At 41.2% G+C, this 22,524-nt stretch overlaps 1 protein-coding gene across 3 annotated transcripts in view; it reads right to left on the bottom strand.

Moving 5' to 3' along the window:
- LOC106557569 overlaps window positions 1-22,524 on the bottom strand; it is a 175,540-nt gene that overhangs the window by 37,224 nt on the left and 115,792 nt on the right. For 2 of the 3 annotated variants that reach the window (XR_005355397.1, XM_038530212.1), the window contains exon 2: window positions 3,165-3,248. Coding sequence is in view for 2 of the 3 variants with exons in the window: in XM_038530212.1 (XP_038386140.1) it covers window positions 3,165-3,248 (84 nt within the window). In the remaining variant the exon portion in view is untranslated. Of the gene's footprint in view, window positions 1-3,164; window positions 3,249-11,611; window positions 12,651-22,524 lie in introns of those variants that run through there. The other variant, XM_038530211.1, reaches the window with a different exon arrangement.

The following is a 22,524-nucleotide window of genomic DNA, read 5'->3' as shown; positions in this document are numbered from 1 at the left end:
GAGGAGAAAATGTGCAGCAGAGAACACTGTATCCAGCAAGCCTGTCATTCAGAATAGAAGGAGATATAAACAGTTTCCCAGGCAAACAAGAGTTAAAGGAGTTAATGGCCATAAAACCAGCCTTACAAGAAATGTTAAATGGGAGTCTTTGAGTAGAAAGAAAAGACCATAAGCAGGAGTAAGAAAGTTATGACATGAAAAAAAAAAAATCTCACAGGTAAATGCATACATAATAAAACTGGTAGATTAATACCCTATAAGACCAGTACAAGGTTAAAGCACAGAAGTAGTAAAATATATTATACTATAAAAATCAGTCAAGGGATTCACAAAACAAAAGGATATAAAATATGACCTCATAGCCACAAAACATGAGGGTAAACTAAAAATATAGTGCTTTTAGAGTGGGTTCAAACTGAAGCAAACATCAACTTAATACAGACTGCTATATGCATAAGATGTTAATATGAACCTAATGGTGACCTTAAGTCAAAAGCTTGTAATAGATAAAAAATAAAGGAAAGGAATTCAAGTAGATCACTGAGGAAAACCATTAAACTACAATGGAAGACAGCAAGGACAGAGAACTATAAAAACAACTGGAAAACAAGTAACAAAATGGCAATAAATACATACCTAGTAATAATTACTTTGAATGTAAATGGACTAAATGCTCCAATTGAAAGACACAGGCTGGCTGAATGGATGCAAGACCCATCTATGTGCTGCCTATAAGAGACTCACTTCAGATATAAAGACAAATGCAAACTGAAAGTGAAGAGATAGAGCAAAATTTACTAGGCAAATGGAAGTGAGAAGAAAGCTGGGGTAGCAATACCTATATTGGACAAAATAGACTTTCAAACAAAGATGTAAATGTGCCTAGCTGGCTCAGTCAGTATGACGTACAACTCTTAATCTCAGGGCTGTGAGATTAAGCCCCAAGCCCATATTGGCTATAGAGCTTACTTAAAAAAAAAAAAAAAATCAAACAAACATAAACCAAAGATGTAACAAGAGACAAAGGACACAACATAATGATAAAAGGAACAATTCAACAAAATGATATCAGAAATGTATATCCTACTTAAGTGAGACCTGAAACCATAAAATCCCTAGAAGAATATATTGATAGTAGTTTCTTGGAAACTACTGACATCAGTCATGGAAACATTTTTCTAGATATGTCTCCAAGGGCAAGGGAAACAAAAGCAAAATTAAACTATTCGGCCTTTGCCAATTAAAAGGCTTTTACAGAGTGAAGGAAACCATCAAGAAAACAAGGCAACCTACTGAATGGAAGAAGAATATTTGCAAACGACATAACTAATAAAGGGTTAATATTCAAAATACATAAAGAATTTATACCATTCAATGCCAAGAAACTAAATAATCCAATGAAACACAGAGGACTTGAATAGACATTTTTTCAAAGAAGATATACAGATGGCCAACAGACACATGAAAAGATACTCAATATGACTCATCATCAGGGAAATGCAAATTAAAACTACAATGAGATGTTATCTAACACCTGTCAGAGTAGCTAAAATCAAAAGTACAAGAAATAACAAGTGTTAGCAAGGATGTGGGAAAAAAGGAACCTTCGTGCACTGTTGGTGGGAATACAGACTGATGCTGTAACTACAGAAAACAGTGTGGAGGTTCCTCAAAAAGTTAAAAACATAAATACCACATGATCTAGTAATTCTACTACTGAGTATTTACCTAAAGAAAATGACATTAACACAAAAATATATATGCACCCTTGTTTACTGAAGCAGTATTTGCAATAACCAAGACATGGACAAGTGTCCATCTATAATAAATGAATAAATTAAATGAGGTGTATATATACAATGGATTTTTACTCAGCAATAAAAACATAAAATCTTGCAATTTGCAACAGCACGAATGGAGCTAGAGGGTATAACGCTAAGTGACATAAATTAGAGAAAGGCAAATACCATATGATTTCACTCATATATGGAATTTAAGAAACAAAACAAATGAACAAACAGAGAAAAAAGGAAATAAACAAAAAATAGAATCTTAAATAGAGAGAACACACAGGTGGTCACCAGAGGGGAGCTTGGTGGAAGGATGGGGGATATAGGTCAAGGAGATTAAGAGTCAGTTATTGTGATGAGCACTGAAAAATATATAGAATGTTAAATCACTAGGTTTATTTATTAGGTTCAGGTACACCTGAACCTAATATAGCACTGAATGTTAACTGTACTTGAATAAAACCAGAAATAAAAAAAATAAGTAAGCACTACTTAAGAAAAATATTCACATTTTCATGAGAATTAAATTAAATCATTTAAAAATAATTCTCAGTAGAGTCAATACTCTTTTGTTCTCTAAGGAAAATCATAAATATGGCTCCATTTTCCACTGGCTAGAAAGAGCACAGGAATTACAAATTCTCTACTCTCAACAAACACTATTAGTTCAAAGGTTGATTAGTTTGGCCACCAATCAATTATTTGACATTAATGTGATAACAATCACATGGTCTGATAGCTGTGTGTGGTGTGTGTGTGACAGAGAGACACGCACAGAGCAATTTATTTTTAAATGACATTTTTATTCTAAACTCAATAATGTTTTGATCCTCATAATCAATCTTTAGGTGCATATCTGACATTTATTTAGAATAAATTTCTAAACCAACACTAAGTAAGGAGTATGAACATTTGTAGATTTTAATATAATTTTCCAAACTTGCAATCAGAATCCTAGAAAGTGTAACTGCTTGGCATGCTTCAAGTGCTTAATAAATGTTTAATCATCAAGAAAGGAATGTAAATGAGTAATGTTGAACCCCTTAAGCTTTTCTGAAATGTGATTGATTTGCAGAATTTGAATTTATACACAATGGGCGGGACTTGCTGGCCATGAGTAATGCTGGTCCCCCCCTTTCACCTCCTACCTGACCAGAGAACACCAGACTGAGACGTCCTGGGTTCTCAGGCCCCCATCCCATTCAGCAAGTTCTCCCAGCAAATGCTTTCTCCTGTGTCTGTCTGGAAAACAGAACCATTACGTCCACCTCTCTGAGACTGATATTGCAAGATGGAATAGATCCTTAAGTCCCTTAATTTAAGGAAGTGTTAAGTACAAAGACGGAGACAGTTCCCAAATAGATATTAACTTACATGCATAAACAGAATCCAAATGATCGTCTCTTCAGCACAGTGCTTGAGCCAAGGATGTTCAGCATCATCCTCTGCCTTCCACTTCTGTGGAAGGAAATGCACAGGAATAGTAAAACAGTCCTTCAACTGTGCTGGTTTGGGGTCTTAATTTCTGCTTTCCAGTGTGTTCTAGGGTTCCTCTCATCAGAACCTAGGTGTGGGAGCGCTGATGCTTACACAGCTCCCAGGGGTTTGCAGTATGCGGGGCATGTGGTTAGAGATTTCATCTCAAAGTCCCCCAAACTCAGACACCTTTTACATATGATGAAATCTTCCCTGTGCATCTTATGTAATTTTTAATCCCTGGTACAAAATAAAAATCATTTTAGAAACTCTCCCAGAACTATTCAGGACATGACATTGGATACGTCAGTTTCTGACTTTTCCAGCTCTAGCTGGAGGACTTGCATTTTCATGGCAGAGGGCTGAGAGTGTGGAAGATCTCTACCAAACCATTTAGATGAAGTTTGACGATCAGGATCCTGGAGATGGCTATAATAGCTTTTGCAGGATTCCCTGGGATCTCACTCCCACACATTTTGTGGTGCTTGTGGCTGAGCTTTTTATGATGAACATAATGACCGGAAGGCAGGCCTTGGAGCACACAAAACCGAGAATTGAATCCCGGCTCCAGAGGATGCCAATTGCACAACTACAGACGAGCTATGTGATCTTGCCCATCCTCGGCTTTCTCATGGGAACACTGGGAAAAATAATACCCATGTTCCAGAAGTCCTCAACAGCTAGTGTATGTGGAGTGTGTAACTCCATTCCCATAGTGAACAGTCAAAAACTAGTAATTGTTAGTAGTGTTACCATAAGACTAATGCTTCTGCATTACATTTTACTTGACATTCTAACTTAATGCTGATAACTCAACATTTGTGTCTTTTTCTCTTTTAATCCAAGACTGATACGATTTTTGTCATGTTGAAGTACGGGTAACTGGAATTTAAAAGGATAACATTAATATTATTTGTTTAAAATGAGCTTTTTAAAAGAAAGCAAGAAAGTGCAATAACCCATTAGAAAAACTGGGGATAGAAAAGCAGGAATTAACAAAAGAAGGATAACCAACTAATACATAGATGATTAAAAAAGCCTGACCTGATCAACCATCCAAAAGTAATAAGTAATAAGGCAATACTGTATATAAATTATTTTAAAAGGAAATTTTTAAAAGAAAATTATAATAATGTACTCAAGATTTTTCGGGTAATTTGGCAATATACATAAATAATATGAAACATAGTTATATTTCCACTGTTACAATTCTTGTTGTGTCTTCAGAAGAAATGATCAGAGATGTACACATTATTTATTTACACGGATGTTTTCTACAGCATTACATAGAATACTATGAAATAGAAATTTCTTATATACCCCAAATAAGGAAATGACTCAGTAAGATGCAATGTTAACAGTGCTTCTATTCTACTGTTAAATGTTAATACTATGTTTTCAAGAACTAATTAATACCATGGAAATATAATTTCCACATTTTTATGTTAAGTAAAACATGTGAGACAAGATAATATTACCTAAGTACGAATTTTGTTTAAATACACACATATATATGGATACACACACACCCACAAGCATATATGAGTAAAGAGAAACACTGACATGTTAAGAATATTTTATTCTGTTTATTTTCCTTATAATCCTCAGTAAGTTTCAAATTTATCACAATAAACATGTGTTCTTTTTTATGGTCAGAAAACAAATTAGAGGAAATAGAGTTGGAAGGGTTCACTGGTTTGCAGAGGGTCAGACCACTAGTTGGTTGTAGATCAACCTGTGTATCTGCCCAAGGCAGAAGGAGTTACAGGTGACCTCCCTGAGAATACGTGATGCTTTTCTGCCTTTGGTTTCAAGTCTAACTCTCAAACTAGATATGTCTAAGTGTATATATTACCTAACTGATATATATATATATATTTTTTTTTAATTTATTTGAGAAAGAGAGATAGAGAATGAGCTGAGGAGGTGGGGCAGAGGGATAGGGAGAAACAGACTCCCCACTGAGCAGGGAGCCTGATGTAGGACTTGATCCCAGGACCCCAGGATTATGACCAGAGCCGAAGGCGGATACCAACTCAGATACCGACTGAGCCACCCAGGTGCCCCACCAACTTGGTTCTTAAAAGGTGTTTAAATCCCCAGTTCTTATTAAGAAATTGTATTTGCTAGTTTAATGTTTAACATTACCAAACTAAAGGCTCTAATTGCTGGCTGGGCTTGTCCTGCCATATGTAAAACAAGCAGTTACTCTGAACTATGTGGTGGGCGCCAGGTAAACACGCACAGATCATCCCGATGGAGCATCCACCGTTAACGCTGCCGTTTACCTCTAGGATGGGTCAGCAGAGGGATAGCAGGACACGTGCTGTGTCATGGAGAAAGCAATGGGGCTGGAGCCCAGAGGCCCAGCCTGGGTCTCCCGGAAACCTTATGTTCACATGACCTCAATCCAGGCTTTTCTCCTTAACACAAACACATTGCTTAGCTTCCTTGCAGTTATGAGAGGCTCTGTCATCGGGTCTGGCCAATGAGAAGTGAGCAGAGGTGCATGGTTGGTCACTTCCTGGCTGAGGGAATAAAGAAGCCCCATGACGCTTGGCAACTGCTCCTTCCCCCAGTGCTAACCAAGGAGCCTGCCAGTGCCACAGCCGATACGGCGACACACTTTGGAGGCCTGCATCCTGGACGGCCACCCACACCTAGAGCAGACGCCCTACAAGCAAGATACCATGGCAGCTGTGCAAAGCAGTGGGGTTTTAAAACTAACCTGTTATTGCAGCACGCCTGGGTCTATCCGGATAGATTCACCCCACAAAGTCCTGTCCTTGCAGAAACCTCACTACACTGTCTCTGACACAGGAGTGGCTCGCGTAAGCACTTTAAAAATGTGCTCCATAAAGTCCTTGGAGAGATTAAAAAAAAGGGACATGTGAGGGGACAAGGGGAGGTGTGGGATATGAAGAAAGGGTTTTCTGGGGGAGGGAGAGAAAAGAAAAATTAAAATAATCAGATAAAATAATATAAAAGACCCCTTCTAGCCCTGGGGTTGGAGTCTATGACTGGTAAGTGCAAGCGTGAATTTTTGAGAACCCGGAGCCACTGCCGGCGTTCCCCACCCTGCTGTCCAAGGTGACACCCACCAGCCTGCTGGGCTCAGTAAAACGTGGATGAAGAAGAAACCCTTTTGCTGTGTTTTTAAGCTACAACTCATTGGAGTTTATCGAGTAATTACAAACCAGGGAATCAGAGGATGGGCGGGAGGAGAGCACACTCAGTGCTGACTAGCCTTTTGGTTTTTTTGGTTTCTGTGGTTTTTTTCATCCTATTATTTAGTCCTACGGCCTCGGCTGAGGGGATATTTATGGAACAGAGATGCACTTGGAGAGCAGGAGAAGTGCCAATCCCATGACTAGTTTGCCTTTGTGATGCGAGGAGGGGAATTAGCGTGTGCTCTTTGGTCTTCTTACAACATTTCTGTTGAATCAACCTGCTACTCTGTGAAATCCCTCTGAGATGTTTACAAAAGACACATGCTCTTTACTGAGTCATCGATGAAAAGGCCGATTGACACCATTACAGTCGTAGGATTTATTACCAAGTGTGGTCATGTTTTTTTCTCACAAAGCTTTGGCTGTTTGAAAGCTCGATATTCACAGGCATTTTTGCTGATAATAGTAAAATAGCTTATAATTCTTTCCTATCAGGAAATTCAAGCATTATGCTCTCACTTCAGCCAGCATTTGAGAAGACTGTAAAGGATGGTGGCTATCAGCTTTAATCAGCCATTAGCGCTTAGCCTAATAAAAACTGGCTTCCAGGCCATGCATAATTAAAGGAGCATATTTGAAAGCCAAAAAAATTGCTGTGTTTTTCCTGGAAAAATAGTGTTACTGCAGTGACGGAAACATAAAATCCTTAATTCTACACTTCAAGACGCTCACAACAATCATGTGCATGCCATTTAAGCAAGTAAGTGGGGGAAAGAGTTGTGTTTTTTTTTTTAATACCTTCAAAATACATGTCTAACAAATTCAAAATGAATTCGAAGCTTTCACAGAAAAAAATATTGAAAATGTTATTGTTCATCAATAGGCCTGGGTAGCCCCGCTGTTTCTGTGTTCCAGGCTAACACAGTATATAAACGAATAGCAGGAAGCCCCTGTGACCACAAGGTAACCCGACTAAAAACACATTATACTTCTGTATGTCCCAGGGGGTCAAATCTGCTGAGGAAAAGGGAGACACGATAGGTAATTTCATTTGGGGTGAATAGATCACTTGTTTTTCACACACAGATACATGCAGGCCATAAGTCGCTAAGTGCTAGAAGGGCCGGCGGCTGTGCCAGGGGGACATTTGGTGGCACAGCAACAGCTCGGCCCCGAGTAAAGACACTCAGAAGCGCTCAACCCGAAGGATGCTTGCCGCCTGCCCAGAGCGCGCCCGGTCCGTAAGCCCCTCTCGGAAAACCTGCAAGCACCCTCAGTTAGCGGTGGCAAGAGCTGCAGGTGTTTTGTGTCTCATGGAATGGACAAGACGACCCTTTCTGGGTCCGGGAATCTTACAGGACAGGCAGACACAGAGCAGGTGTGGACAGGAGGAGCGGCCGTGTGTCTGTACATCCCTCCTGATGTGCTGGCAATGAGGGCCAGATGGTGGACTGGACACTGCGCAGGGGCTGGGATGCACCGACTGAGATGCCAAAAGGGATCGAGAGGAAAAAGAAAAAGAAAATTGCAGTCGGTGATCGCTGGTGGAGAGGGGCAAGCCTGGGACCCCATGGCTTCTACGAAGAGTAGAGCGGCACCCCGCACCTGTCCATGACTGCTCTATGGAGGCAAACACTGGCCCAGATCTCCTGGTTTTTTCAAAAGCAACTGGAAACTTCATCTTGGGTCAAATATCCTGCTCCTGAACTCAACAAATCACCCCTATTCGCATTTTGTAGATAAAGTGTGGCGTGGGACCAAAAGGAAGGAATAGGTTCAGGTGTAGTTAGCCTAAGACATGCCCGCCCCCTGCTTCTGATCCCTGGCTTCACGTTGGAGACCTAAAGACCCACGGTCAGATACACAATGAGAAGTCCCTTCAATAATCATAAAGACCATGGAACGAAGAGTAAATTCTGTGAACATGACATAAAACAGGAAAAGAGGATCACACAGAGCTGGTGTGAAGAAAGAAGACTCGACCAATGAAGATGCTCACACGTCCCGCAGCCACATCCCAGCTTGGTGGCCTGTGTCCTGGGGAAAAACACATGTGGCCACTATGTGTACAGTGTCTTAATTGTGAAGTGTGTCTAAAAACACAACCTGTAGGGGACGCCTGGGTGGCTCAGTGGTTTAGTGCCTGCCTTCCGCCCGGGGTGTGATCCTGGAGACCCGGGATCAAGTCCCACAACAGGCTCCCTGCATGGAGCTTGCTTCTTCCTCTGCCTCTGTCTCTGCTTCTCTCTCCCTCTCTCTCATGAATAAATAAATAAAATAAAATATTAAAAAAAAACACAACCCGTACATATGTCACAGTCCATCACATAATCCTTTCTGCTGTCGTCATAAAGCCACAAACTCAGAGCAAAGAGGCTTTCCATAATTTTTCAAAGAGGAATACGATCCAGTTAAAAACCCAATAAACAGCTCTAATCAAGATCAGGTGTGTGGAGGCGACTGACCCAGTAAGCCTGCCCTTCATGAGAGCTTGGGTGGGCAAGGCCAGATCTGTGAGGTTGTCCCAAACAAGTCACACTCAACAGAAAGGGAAGCCTGGGGGGCTTAGTCGGTGACACAGCAGCCCTCAGCTCAGGTCATGATCTCAGGGTCCTGGGATCCAACTCCACATCGGGCTCCCTGCTCAGTGGGGAGTCCACTTCTCCCCTTCCTCTGCCCCTCCCCACCTTGTGCTCTCCATCTCTCCCTCTCTCAAGTGAATAAATGAAAACTTGAAAAAAAGAGATAGACATTGTTGAATGTAGGGACAATGGAGAAAGACGCATGGCTTGATATCTGAGGTCATTTTTCCTAAATTGCTATTATATTGATATTCAAATGATCCCATATGTTTAGGGGAGATCCCATATGCTTTCAGGAGAACATTCATGTTTCTTTCCATTTTATTTATTTATTTTATTTTTTTAAACATTTTTAAAAGATTTTTTATTTATTTATGAGAGACACAGAGAGAGGCAGACACTCAGGCAGAGGGAGAAGCAGGCTCCATGCAGGGAGCCCGATGTGGGACTCGATCCCAGATCCCGGGATCACACCCTGGGCCAAAGGCAGACTCTCAACCACTGAGCCACCCAAGTATCCCGTCTCTTTCCATTTTAATGAAGACCTACTGGGTTTTTACCACAAAGAGATGGAAAAATATTCCATGCTCATGGATTGGCAGAATTAATATTGTGAAAATGTCAATGTTACCCAGAGCAATTTACACGTTTAATGCAATCTCTATCAAAATACCATGGACTTTCTTCAGAGTGTTAGAACAAATTATTTTAAGATTTGTGTGGAATCAGAAAAGACCCCGGATAGCCAGGGAAATTTTAAAAAAGAAAACCATATCTGGGGGCATCACAATGCCAGATTTCAGGTTGTACTACAAACCTGTGCTCATCAAGACAGTGTGGTCCTGGCACAAAAACGGACACATAGATCAATGGAACAGAATAGAGAACCCAGAAGTGGACCCTGAACTTTATGGTCAACTGATATTCGATAAAGGAGGAAAGACTATCCATTGGAAGAAAGACAGTCTCTTCAATAAATGGTGCTGGGAAAATTGGACATCCACATGCAGAAGAATGAAACTAGACCACTCTCTTTCACCATACACAAAGATAAACTCAAAATGGATGAAAGATCTCAATGTGAGACAAGATTCCATCAAAATCCTAGAGGAGAACACAGGCAACACCCTTTTTGAACTCGGCCACAATAACTTCTTGCAAGATACATCCACGAAGGCAAAAGAAACAAAAGCAAAAATGAACTATTGGGACTTCATCAAGATAAGAAGCTTTTGCACAGCAAAGGATACAGTCAACAAAACTAAAAGACAACCTACAGAATGGGAGAAGATATTTGCAAATGACATATCAGATAAAGGGCTAGTTTCCAAGATCTATAAAGAACTTATTAAACTCAACACCAAAGAAACAAACAATCCAATCATGAAATGGGCAAAAGACATGAAGAGAAATCTCACAGAGGAAGACATAGACATGGCCAACATGCATATGAGAAAATGCTCTGCATCACTTGCCATCAGGGAAATACAAATCAAAACCACAATGAGATACCACCTCACACCGGTGAGAATGGGGCAAATTAACAAGGCAGGAAACCACAAATGTTGGAGAGGATGCGGAGAAAAGGGAACCCTCTTGCCCTGTTGGTGGGAATGTGAACTGGTGCAGCCACTCTGGAAAACTGTGTGGAGGTTCCTCAAAGAGTTAAAAATAGACCTGCCCTACGACCCAGCAATTGCACTGCTGGGGATTTACCCCAAAGATACAGATGCAGTGAAACACCGGGACACCTGCACCCCGATGTTTATAGCAGCAATGGCCACGAGAGCCAAACTGTGGAAGGAGCCTCGGTGTCCAATGAAAGAGGAATGGATAAAGAAGACGTGGTTTATGTATATAATTGAATATTCCTCAGCTATTAGAAATGACAAATACCCACCATTTGCTTCAACGTGGATGGAACTGGAGGGTATTATGCTGAGTGAAGTAAGTCAGTTGGAGAAGGACAAACATTATATGTTCTCATTCATTTGGGGAATATAAATAATAGTGAAAGGGAATATAAGGGAAGGGAGAAGAAATGTGTGGGAAATATCAGAAAGGGAGACAGAACGTAAAGACTCCTAACTCTGGGAAACGAACTAGGGGTGGTAGAAGGGGAGTAGGGCAGGGGGTGGGAGTGAATGGGTGACGGGCACTGGGGGTTATTCTGTATGTTAGTAAATTGAACACCAATAAAAAATAAATTAAAATTTGCAAGTTTCACTATAAAAAAAATAAAAAAAAGTAAACACAAAATAAAGGCAGATAATGTGGAGTTTGATAAGAGTGAAGCTGGGGGAATACAAGAAAAATATAAAAGGATACAAGAAGTTTGCAATGGCAGGTGAGAATCAGGGCGACTTCTCTGGGAGAGAGAAGACTGTGGGTGTCATGGGCTTGCAGGTGGGTCTGCAGCTAGGGGCATCAATGTGGTGAGAGAAAGTGTAAGGCAAGGTGAAGGCACTTGGCTGCTGCAGCAGGAGGAGGTGAAGGTGGGCAGCAGAGGTACAGCATGTCACTCTCCCAAAGGCTCTGCCCGGAAGAGCCTCACAGGAGTGGGGTCTGCATCAAGGGGGCAGCATACCTTAGGATGGGGCGGTGGAGAGCAGACTGTGCAGGAATGACCCTCGGATGGAAGGGTAGACCAAGGGCAGGGAGACGATGGACTTCGGTTGTAGACACCAAGTGTGCGCACTGGGAAGAAGCTGAGATCTAGTCCAGCCTGGCTGCCGCAGGAGCCCCCATCTCGTCCTTCTCAGCAGGAGGGCAGCACGCAGGCTGGGAGGGTCGTGGGAAGATGAGGATGTTCCTTTGTGGCCGCTTCATGCTGTGAGTCAAGGGGGATGTGCACTTGGGGATGAGACACAAAGCAGTGCTCTGTCTGCAGCTTTTTGGAAAATCTCTTTATTAAGTTTTTGGTATGTGTGGTATTTCCCTGGGTGTTCAATCAAGGTCTGACTTTCTTTTTCACTGAGGGACATCTATCCCTGTCCGTGGCTATGCAACATCCTGATGGCTGATGGCTCACAGTGGCTATATGCTCCCAGCTGGAAAATTCTTTCCCTGAGGCCTTGAAAGCCAGACTCGGGTCTTTTCCCCAGAATGTAAAGAATGGTCTTCCTGTTTCTCAGTAAAGATACCTGGAGTTGCTTCTGGAGAAACTCTGAGCAGAGCACTGGTGAGCAACAGTCAGCTCAGATCCATGGGCCTCAGGGAGTGTGGGAGCTCTGTGGAGTTCGGGCCAGCCTCTGCGGGGGCTGGGGGCCGTGTGTGCCTGTAGCAACAGCATTCTGTTTCTCAAGTCCAGTGTACCTGCACAAGGTAAGTCTTTTCTTTCTTTCTTTCTTCTTCTTCTTCTTCTTCTTCTTCTTCTTCTTCTTCTTCTTCTTCTTCTTCTTCTTCTTCTTCTTTAATAAAGAGGTAATATGGTTAAAAAAAAAAAAAAGAGGTGACTTTGAAATATCCGAGTTCTGTCCCACTTGTATCACCTTCTGACCAAAACCTCTGGAACATGTTACCCACCCCTCCAAGTCTGTAATGTCTTCTTGTATAGAGAATGTACCTCTAAGCATTGATCCACATGAGGCAATGAGAAATAAGAGTTGTCTTCCTTTTTCCATCAGCTCTGCCTGTCAATAGAACATTGGTAAATTTGTTCAGAGACAAGTGCTTTTTAAATCTTAAATATAGTTCAGAAGACATGAACAGACATTTCTCCAAAGAAGACATCCAAATGGCCAACAGACAAGTGAAAAGACACTCAACATCACACATCACCAGGGAAATGCAAATCAAAACTATGAGGAGGTACCACCTCAAACTTGTCAGAACAGCTCAAATCAACAACACAAGAAACAACAGATGTTGGGGAGGATGCGGAACAAAGAGAACCCTCGTGCACTGCTGGTGGGAATACAAACTGATGTAGCCACTTTGGAAAACAGTATGGAGGGGCCTCAAGAGGTTAAAAATTGAACTACTCTATGATCCAGGAGTTCGACTGTTAGATATTTACTCAGAGAAAATGAAAACACTAAATTGAAGGGATACATGTACCCCTATGTTTATTGCAGCATTATTTACAATAGTGAAATTATGGAAGCAGCCCAAGTGTCCACTGACTGATAAAGAAGATGGGGTATGTACACACAATGCAATATTACTTAGCCATAAAAAAGGAATGAAATCTTGCCATTAGTTCCATGGAGGGAGCCAGAGAGTGTTACGTTACGTGAAATGAGTCAGTCACTGAAAGACAAATACCATGTGATCTCATGCACATGTGGAATTTAAGAAACAAAACAAGCAAACAAAGGAAAAAGAGACAAACCAAGAAACAGACTCTTCAGCTCTAGATAGCAGAGGGGAGGGGGATGAAGGGTGGGTGAAACAGGTAATGGGGATTAATAGGACACCTATTCATGAATGGCGCTGAGTAATATATGGAAGTATTGAATCACTACGTTGTACACCTGAAACTAATATAACACTGCTGTTAACTATACTGGAATTAAAATAAAAATAAGAATAAAAATAAAAATAATCAAATACAGTGTAAATTAAGGAAAGAAGATTCATATTTCACCATGAACACACTTCAAACATGAAGTAATTAATGAGTTAAGTTAAAAGAATTGAACATACCTTCAACAAAGCATACAATCACAAGTGCAAGATTCTGTCCCCATTCCAATATTCCAATAACAATTTTCATTCCTGGAGGATAAACCATGGCTTATAGTTTCTTGCTTTGTCCACAGAGGAGGGAGATAATGTGTACATTTATTTATGCATCGGTTCATATATTATCTCCCTGTGCCAAAATAAGTACTGGTCTTTTAAATTTAAGAATATATGTTTTTGAAAAAACAAATTTGCAAGACTCAGACTGCCTGATTTCTAGATGTATGAAGCTACCAAATCAACACAGCATGGTATTGGCAAAAGGTTAAAAAGTAGATTATAGAAACATAGTAGAAATTCCAGAAACAGACCCTCACAAAGGCAGCTTGACAGTGCAATGTGGAAAGAAAAATCTTTCAAGAAACAGTGCTGAGTAACTGGATCAGCACAATCATGGGAGAATGAACCTCAGATGTTAGCTCATCCCATGGAGAAAAACATACAAGCAAAAACCTAAAGCTTCTGGAAGAAAACATGAGAGAATAACTTCACAACTTTGGGATAGGCAAAGATTTCTTAGACGGGACACAGACGTACCAACTTTGAAAGAAAAAAATAATAAATTTCATCATAATTTTAATCTAGGTATCAAAGGTTAAGAAAATGAAAAAGTAAGAGGAGACTATATGGTGATACATATATCTGCAAAAGGACTTGGCTCCATATATATAGAGAGCTCTTCCATACTAGTAATAAGACCAAATAAATAATACCGAAAAAAACAAAACAAAAAAAAAAAGGGGGGCAAATTTTTGAAAAAAAATAAAAGCAAATATCTAACAAATGTTTTAAAAGGCTTTCTACATCATTAGCCAGCGGAGAAATGTAAAATAAAATTTATCGAGTTACGACCTTAGTAAAATAGAATGCTGCTCTCAAGAGCCAAGGCAGAGGATGAGGAACAGGGGATTCTTACAGTGACGATGAGTATGTCAAACGGTACAACCACTTTGGAAAAACGGCATTTTCTTACAAAATTAAACACGTTTCTACCTTATGACTCTGCAATTTCATTTGTAGGTATTAACTCAAGAGAAATGAAAACAATGTCCACAAAAACACTTGCACAAGACTGTTTTTAGAATTTTTCATTCCTAATAGCCCCAAACTGAGAACAATCCAAATTTCATCAACAGGGGAACAGATTAACTTTTCGTAATCATCTCATGGAACTTGGATCAGCAATAAAATGAGTAAATTGCTGATACATGCAACAACATGGATGAATCACAGAGACACATTGCCCTAGGAAGCTGGACACAAATGGAAATGTTCCGTGTGATCTCATTTATAGGAACTTCGAGAACAGACAAAACTAATTGTGATGATAGAAATCAAAATAGTTGTTGCCAAAAGGGAATGGGAATTTACTGGAAGGGGCCAGAGGAGGAGTTTCTGGGATGATGACAATGTCTCATATCTTGACTGAGTTACTGGCCCTGGGCATATGTATTCATCAAAATACGTGAAATAAGGGGCACCTGGCTGGCTCAGTCGACAGAGCAGGAGACTCTTGATCCTAGGTTGAGTCCACGACCCATATTGGGCATAGAGTTCACTTTAAAAATAGTACATAGAATTATACATTTAGGATCTGTGCATTTCTTTTTACATATTTTAAAAGTCAATTTAAAAAATACATCAGATAAATCTTTCCATATCCTGACAAATACATTGCACTTTTTTTAAGGGGTAGGGGGAGAGGAGCACGGGGAGAGACAGAGAATTTTAAGCAGGCTCCACGCCCAACACCGAGCCTGACTCAGGGCTCGATCTCATGACCCTGAGATCATGACCTGAACTGAAACCAAGAGTCAGGCACATACCTGACTGTGCCACCCGGGTGCCCCCGTTAAAACACGTTTTAAAGCACCGTCTAATATTAATAACAAGAGGTTGGCTTAGAATCAGGTTGATACAAGTCCTCTCCAAATCTAATCCCATTACTTTCCATGTTATACTCCACTGATGCCTTCAGAGCATGTGATGGCCTCTGATTTCTGTGACCATACAGTAATACATCCTGCAAAGATACGCCTCAATTCTTAAATCGGTTGCCTCCATAGAATCTGGCAAATACACAGAAGGGAAATATGTAAATTCAATTTGTTTGCACATCCTTCATCTTATTTGATACTTCTGATTTGGCTTCAGGAAGGTACTGGAAGATTCATGCAAGTGTACATTAAGTATTCTTTCTAGAAAAAAATGTGATGTGATATGTAGGATGAAATGGACAGAAAACAACAAAATTAATTACTTGAGTAAGTTAGCCACCCAAATAAAAGGTTTTGGAGGAGGATGGCTGCTGGCCTGCCTTTCATGCTAAATTTTTAGGGGTAGAGATTTACTTAATTTCAGGTGGTTGAGGTGAAAAATGCATGAAAGACCCAGAGAAGACTTATAAAATTGAAAACAAAATAGAAAATGCAGAGTCAGGGCCAGATGCTTGCCAGTATGAATGGAATCACAGTAATCATTTGGATGAGTTGGGAGTCCAAAGATAAAAGCACAATAAATTCCCAGAAAACTAGATTACAGAAAGAACCATTCAAAATTAAAAAGCTACAGAAATCACAAATTGGGAATAAAGGGCATTTTATTTTATTAAACTTATACATTGCATCTATTGCATTTATTTTAAGGCCCTCACTTAAAGAAAAACAAGAAACTTTTATATGTACACACATATGTGTGTGTGCATACATACATATATACACACATATAATTTTAAATTTTCGTAAAATTATGCTCAATTTTTTTTTTATTTTTCCAAGTGTTTTCTCTCCCAGTGTGTTTAGTGGTTTTGTTGCCATGACAACATGTTGTAGGATAACTCCTGTTTATGTGTGCGAGGGAGAGAGACAGTGTTGTACTAAGGGTTTGTTGAGAAGCTATGGTGAAGCCCGTCTTCCATTTGGTTACACACATCCATTTCCCTTAGGTCTCAGGGATTTTTCAAAGCCCATCACAGGTTAACGGGATTGCAGTGACAGGAACCTCACAGCTGTGTGACGTTTTTATTGATGCGGGAGCTTTCCTCGGAAACATTTCCTGAGTGAATGGATGACAAGGCCTTCGCTGCTAGGAGTTAAAAATGCTGCAACTATCTCCTTTATGACAGAACGGTACCCGAAGGGAAAGAACACTTTTCAGTTGAGCCAGCAGATCAGCGTTTGGTACAAGTCGAGGACGTTTCTGGACAATTCCATTATCTGGGTGAGTGACAAAGGCAGCGGTTGAATAAAATGAGAGAATGATCATATTCTCACATCTCAATATCTTCTCTCTGAATCTGAGATATGATTCCATAAAGAAGAGGTGAAAAAAAAAACAGATTATTTAATGGGAGATGGCTATTTGCCAATTCATCCTGGAAAACAAAAAAACACTTCTCTCTCCAATGCTGTCATTTTTCATAAGCCCCAGTGATGGATCAGAAGGCTGCAACTGGATTTAACTGACCAGTAATTATAAAATCAAAATGGCTGGCGATGCCTGGGTGGCCCAGCGGTTTAATGCCTCCCTTCAGCCCAGGGCGTGATCCTGGAGACCTGGGATCAAGGCCCACGTCAGGCTCCCTGCATGGAGCCTGCTTCGCCCTCTTCCTGTGTCTCTGCCTCTCTCTCTCTCTCTGTGTGTCTCTCAGGAATAAATAAATAAAATATTTTTAAAAAGTCAAAATGGCTGAACTGGAGCATTTTAAGTCTTCCTACAGAAAGACCTCTAGACAACAGTAAATGGAACATTAAGATATACCACAAACAAAGAGTATCACCATGAAATCTCCGGTAGAAATGCAAATCCATTGAATCTGGCCTTGCCTCATGCTCTGTGTTATGAAGGTTTTACAGAATATCTTGGGAAACATTCCAAATTTGCCTTCAGTAAGTGCGATGTTAGGGAATTCATAATAACCATGTGCATTTCAACATTTTCCAAACTTGCAAAATGTGGTTTGTTTTATTACAAAAAGGAACATATCGCAGTTTATAATGCATCTCTTTTGCTAAAGTTCTGCTCCATGCTAATGAATCAAAATATACTCCAATATGTTTTGAAATTTAAAGTGCCAAGTTGCTGTGTTATATTCCCAAGTTCCAAAGATAGGAGAAAGTGAGTAAACACCAAACTCTAGTTAATGTACAGAACTAGTTTTTTACCTCTTATTGCTGCGGTTGGGTAAATCAGATCTTCTGATGGATCATGCTTTCTGCTACATGAAAAATACTTTAATATTTCCATAGGTTTGGTTTCATTAGGAAATGAAATCATTACATGATAACAATAAGAGGGAAAAATGCCACAGAGCCAGACTGAGATGCATCATGATAGAAACATTCCAGAAGTCCAAATGTCTTCCATTGTGTCACCTACCTCTGTTTGATCATAGGACACAAGGACATACGGCTTGGGAGGGTGAAGAAGACAATGCAGTCCTAGTGGATTTTGTGGGTATCTGAGAGAGGAAAACAGACCACAAAAGCCAGGGCCTTCAATGACAAATTGCCTCCTTTTCTTCACATCTAGGACCAGCACTGCCTTTGGATGACACATCAGTGGCAATCACCCCTTCCTTGCTGACCTCTGGGTATCATAAATCACCATCTAGTCATGCTATTAAAATCTACCTAAATATTTCAGGGACCCTACTTAAATATTTCCTCCTCTCCCTGCTCCCATTTCTTCTAGTCCAGAGCACTCAAACAACTGTGTATCTTGAAGGAAATGATTCTTAACCAGGCTATGAGGACAACGATGCCATCAGAGACGTGCTTAAACCATGGTCATATATGCCAATAAATCTCTGGGATCCGAGGGCTCTCCAATAGTTACTCCTTAGCTGGACTTCTTTATGTATGAATTTGCAAACGCAAACACAGGATACTGAATTTAATTCCTTATATTAAGCCTCATTTTCAACAAATAACAGAAACTCAATCTTGGCCAGTTCAGGATGATCTCAGCCAATTTTGGCTGGGTTTGTGCCCACATTTCAGGGACACAGGACTGCCAAAGTCTGGGGTGGGGAGGGAGGAATCTGGTCATGGGACAAGTCTTCCCATCCACACTAATACCTTATGAGATGCCTAAGATCCACTGTGTCTCCAGCCATTGGGTCCCACACATGGTTGTCCTTGTCCCTGCAAATGCAAAGTATCTGCTTTATAAATATTTGCCTGTCCCTCCTGGATACCAAAGAAATACTGGCTGCTCTCTGCAGTTTACTGGGTACAGTGTATAATCTAGGATCTCCTTGGATGACCCTCACCTGAGACTCAGGCCAAGATCGGGGTGTGGGGTGAAGGCCCTATCTCTGGAACACCTACAAATATCTAACTCTCCTCCCTTCCCTCTCCCAATTCCTCCCTCTTGCCTCTCCTTCTCTTTCCTTCCCTGTGGAACAAGGAGGATTTAGAATCATTATTGAAACTGGTTCTAAATAACCAGGTACTCATATATCTTTTAAATGTCATAAATCTTGACTTCCTAACAATGTTTTCTTACTTTATTAAGATTTTTTTTAAAGATTTTATTTATTTGAGAGAGAGAGAGAGAGAAAGAGCACAGGCAGGGTGAGTGGGAGGCAGAGGAACAGGGAGAAGCAGGCTTCCTGTGGAGCAGGGAGCCTGATAGGGGGCTGGATCCCAGTGCCCTGAGATCATGACCTGAGCAGAAGGCAGACATTTAACCAACTGAGCCACCCAAGTGCCCTTATTTTATTAAATTTTACTAATATTTTAAGAGATAAATACACAGATGAGTAGGATACTGTGAAGAAAGTATTAAGGAGCCACGAAGATACTACCCAGGACTATCTCTAGTGATGCTCCTTATCTTTATTCCAGGGCCCCAGGTAATACTCAGCGCCTGCCACTGTCACCAAAGCAGTGAATCCCCACTGAATCTTGTCTAATAATGCACCAATAAAGGAGACTGTTTGCAAAACCACTCGTGTATCCAAGCGTGGCCCCCTTCTGAGAATCCTCTGGTCTCCATCTTCAGAGATGCCCAGGCAAAATTTTAGCACGTGAGGTCTCTCCACGGGAGAGAATACTAGGTCTGGTTCACCCTTCCACACGGAGCAGGCCAGTGTCCTCACCTATGTCCAGGCCCTTTGCAAGCACCCCAGGCCTCCCCTGCTGGGACAGATTCGAGTGCCTGGGTTTGATGGCAGACAGTAGAGTCCCTCAGTAGGCTTGGTAGTCATGTTTTCCTCTTGTGGAAATTCCTTTGTAGCAAAAGCTCAGTGGTACCGGTTACCCTCATGCACCGACCCTAAGAGGGCGTCCAGGCCAGCTTCTTGATCCTCCACAGAACACTCTTTAAATCTCAAAATGTAAAGCATCCAGCAGTATTTTTTGAGCTCACCTTCAGGTAGTCCCCTCATTTTTCTTCTGTGTCCCTGGTTATGCAAGCGGTCATGAACACTGTCTAAATACTGACTCTAATTCTAGTCCAAGTTTTCATTAGCTACGGACCAACATGGTTCCAAAAAGAACCAGAGAGATCCCAGGTGACATGAGTAATAGGCCATTAAATTCAGGCATGGGGGAAATTTCTTATTTTTCCCTGAAATTAAGTTTAGTTTCTGTTTAGAGTCCCTGCTCCTTCAGAGATGGAAACCACCTCCAGCCTCGACTCATAGCATGCCCTAGGACTCCTATGACCTAGACGCAATGTGAGGGAAGGCATTCAGCAATCTCTACTATAGTTGGCGGAGAAACATACATAAGTCAGATAAAACTCTCCTGGAGAGGGGATCCCTGGGTGGCGCAGTGGTTTAGCGCCTGCCTTTGGCCCAGGGCGTGATCCTGGAGACCCGGGATCAGATCCCACGTCGGGCTCCCGGGGCATGGAGCCTGCCTATGTCTCTGCCTCTCTCTCTCTCTCTCTCTCTCCCTCCCTCTCTCTGTGACTATCATAAATAATAATTAAAAAAAAAAAACTCTCCTGGAGAAAAAATAAGGAAGAGAAATTTGTTTCCATTCTATTGACATGTAGTGAGCTACTTGAGATATTTTTTAAACAAAATGGGGATTAGACATGGGGGCGGTTCTGTCAACATGAGCTAATTCCCATGCCCGCTGAACAATCTGAAAGCTATATGTGGGGAAATCACGGAATATATTAAATACATAAGCTATGTGGAACATTTTAACCTCCTGGGTGAATGGTTATTAATAGGAAAATAGTAAATCATGACCAAAATAATTAGAATAGATTACTGCTATAACACGGATCATTATTGCATCGACAAATTCATAATGCAGGTCAAATCACAGAGCCTGAAGGATAACAGCTATGAATAGAAATAACCAAACATAATTCTGTGAAGCTATAAGTTGAGCGTTCAACTACCATAGTGCTGTAGAGGTCTTGTGAACCTGTATTTGCCGATGATGTTAGGCTATAGGGTACTAGAGGAACTAAGCCAGACATGGTCAGCACCTGCTGGGAACCGATAAAATCTATAGGCTTGCTTCACCTGGAGGAGGCAGGGGATGAAGATGGAGACATTGTGAGGCTGCCTGGCTGACAGGTTGTTGAAAGCCAAGGGAGATACAAACATGGGATTACCTTCAACAGTCTCCACTAACCACATTATATATTTTTCCCCAAAGTATTTTCCTGTGTACAACTAAGCCCCGTAAGATTCCCCTTAGAAAGAGACTACATGGTCAAACCCACCCAGGAAGCACTGACGACAATGTCCCCATAACCCCAAGCAGAGCTGCTGGGCTGCATTGTTCAACCCAGTATCTGCCAGAGTGATGGGCACACACAGCCTTGCATGACCTTTTGCTCTTTTTGCTAGCATCCTGTACATGTGATATCCTGAGCACCACATCAGAAATGCTGGTCTTAATTCCTATCCCAGATGGATAGGCACATCTTTTCCTTTTTTTTTTTCCAGCAAATTTACAGATTTGACCTCTACACAGCATGCAGTTTTATTTCTAAAATTTTGAGTGCAAAGAGGCCCAATGATGTGATATCACCAGGAGGTAGACTTCATCTCAACATCAGAAAATCCGCATAGCAATTTGAACACCCGATTCTGCTGTTATTCTGCTAGAAAGCTGCCAACTCTGGTTCTCGATTCTGTATTCCAGGTCCTTTATTCTGGTGTAGCTCTCAGGGACCAATCTGTCCTCACCTCCAGTCAATGTCCTTTGTGCTAGGGGCTTCTTGTGCAGAAAATAAAATTATTATTTAAAACCGTAGCTGCTTCTGCTTCCTAAGAAAACTGCAATATGTCAAGGGAGAGAGGAAACATCCATCCTGTTCCTTCCCCTGTTCTGACACTGGGTGGGACAGCAGGTTGAAGTGTGGGGCAGATACTCCCTTGCAGAGGTGAGTGCATCAGGCGCAGAAGAGCAGCAACCTGGAGCTGTTTGAGGTATGGAGTGCATGGGCACCATTTTCCAAATCTAGAAATACAGGAAGAAAATTATGGAGGGGAGATGAGAGATTTGAAAAGAGGGTGCTGACCAAGGAAAGTAATGAAGGGCTGAAAGGCCTTTTAGAACGGGGTGGCATGATATTCTCCTTAATTTGTTTATACTTTCACAGTGTAATGTCCTCCCCAGCTCTTCCTATGATGCTCTCCAAGCTACATCAACAGCCTGTGTGTACGCCTCAGAGAGCACACACATAGCTAGAGGTGGGATCCTCATTCCTCATTTGAGTTTGTGTGCATAGAACCCAAGAAATCCAAAGAGGCTGGAACTCGAGCCAGAAGTGAACAAGTTAAACACATGGACCTTCATGTCTAGGTGGCCTGGGTGAAGCTCTCTCCGTCCTGACTGAGGCCTC

The sequence above is a fragment of the Canis lupus genome, chromosome 2, assembly GCF_011100685.1.
Source record: "Canis lupus familiaris isolate Mischka breed German Shepherd chromosome 2, alternate assembly UU_Cfam_GSD_1.0, whole genome shotgun sequence".
Lineage (NCBI taxonomy): Eukaryota > Metazoa > Chordata > Mammalia > Carnivora > Canidae > Canis > Canis lupus.
This window is presented reverse-complemented; position numbering and strand designations above follow the sequence as displayed.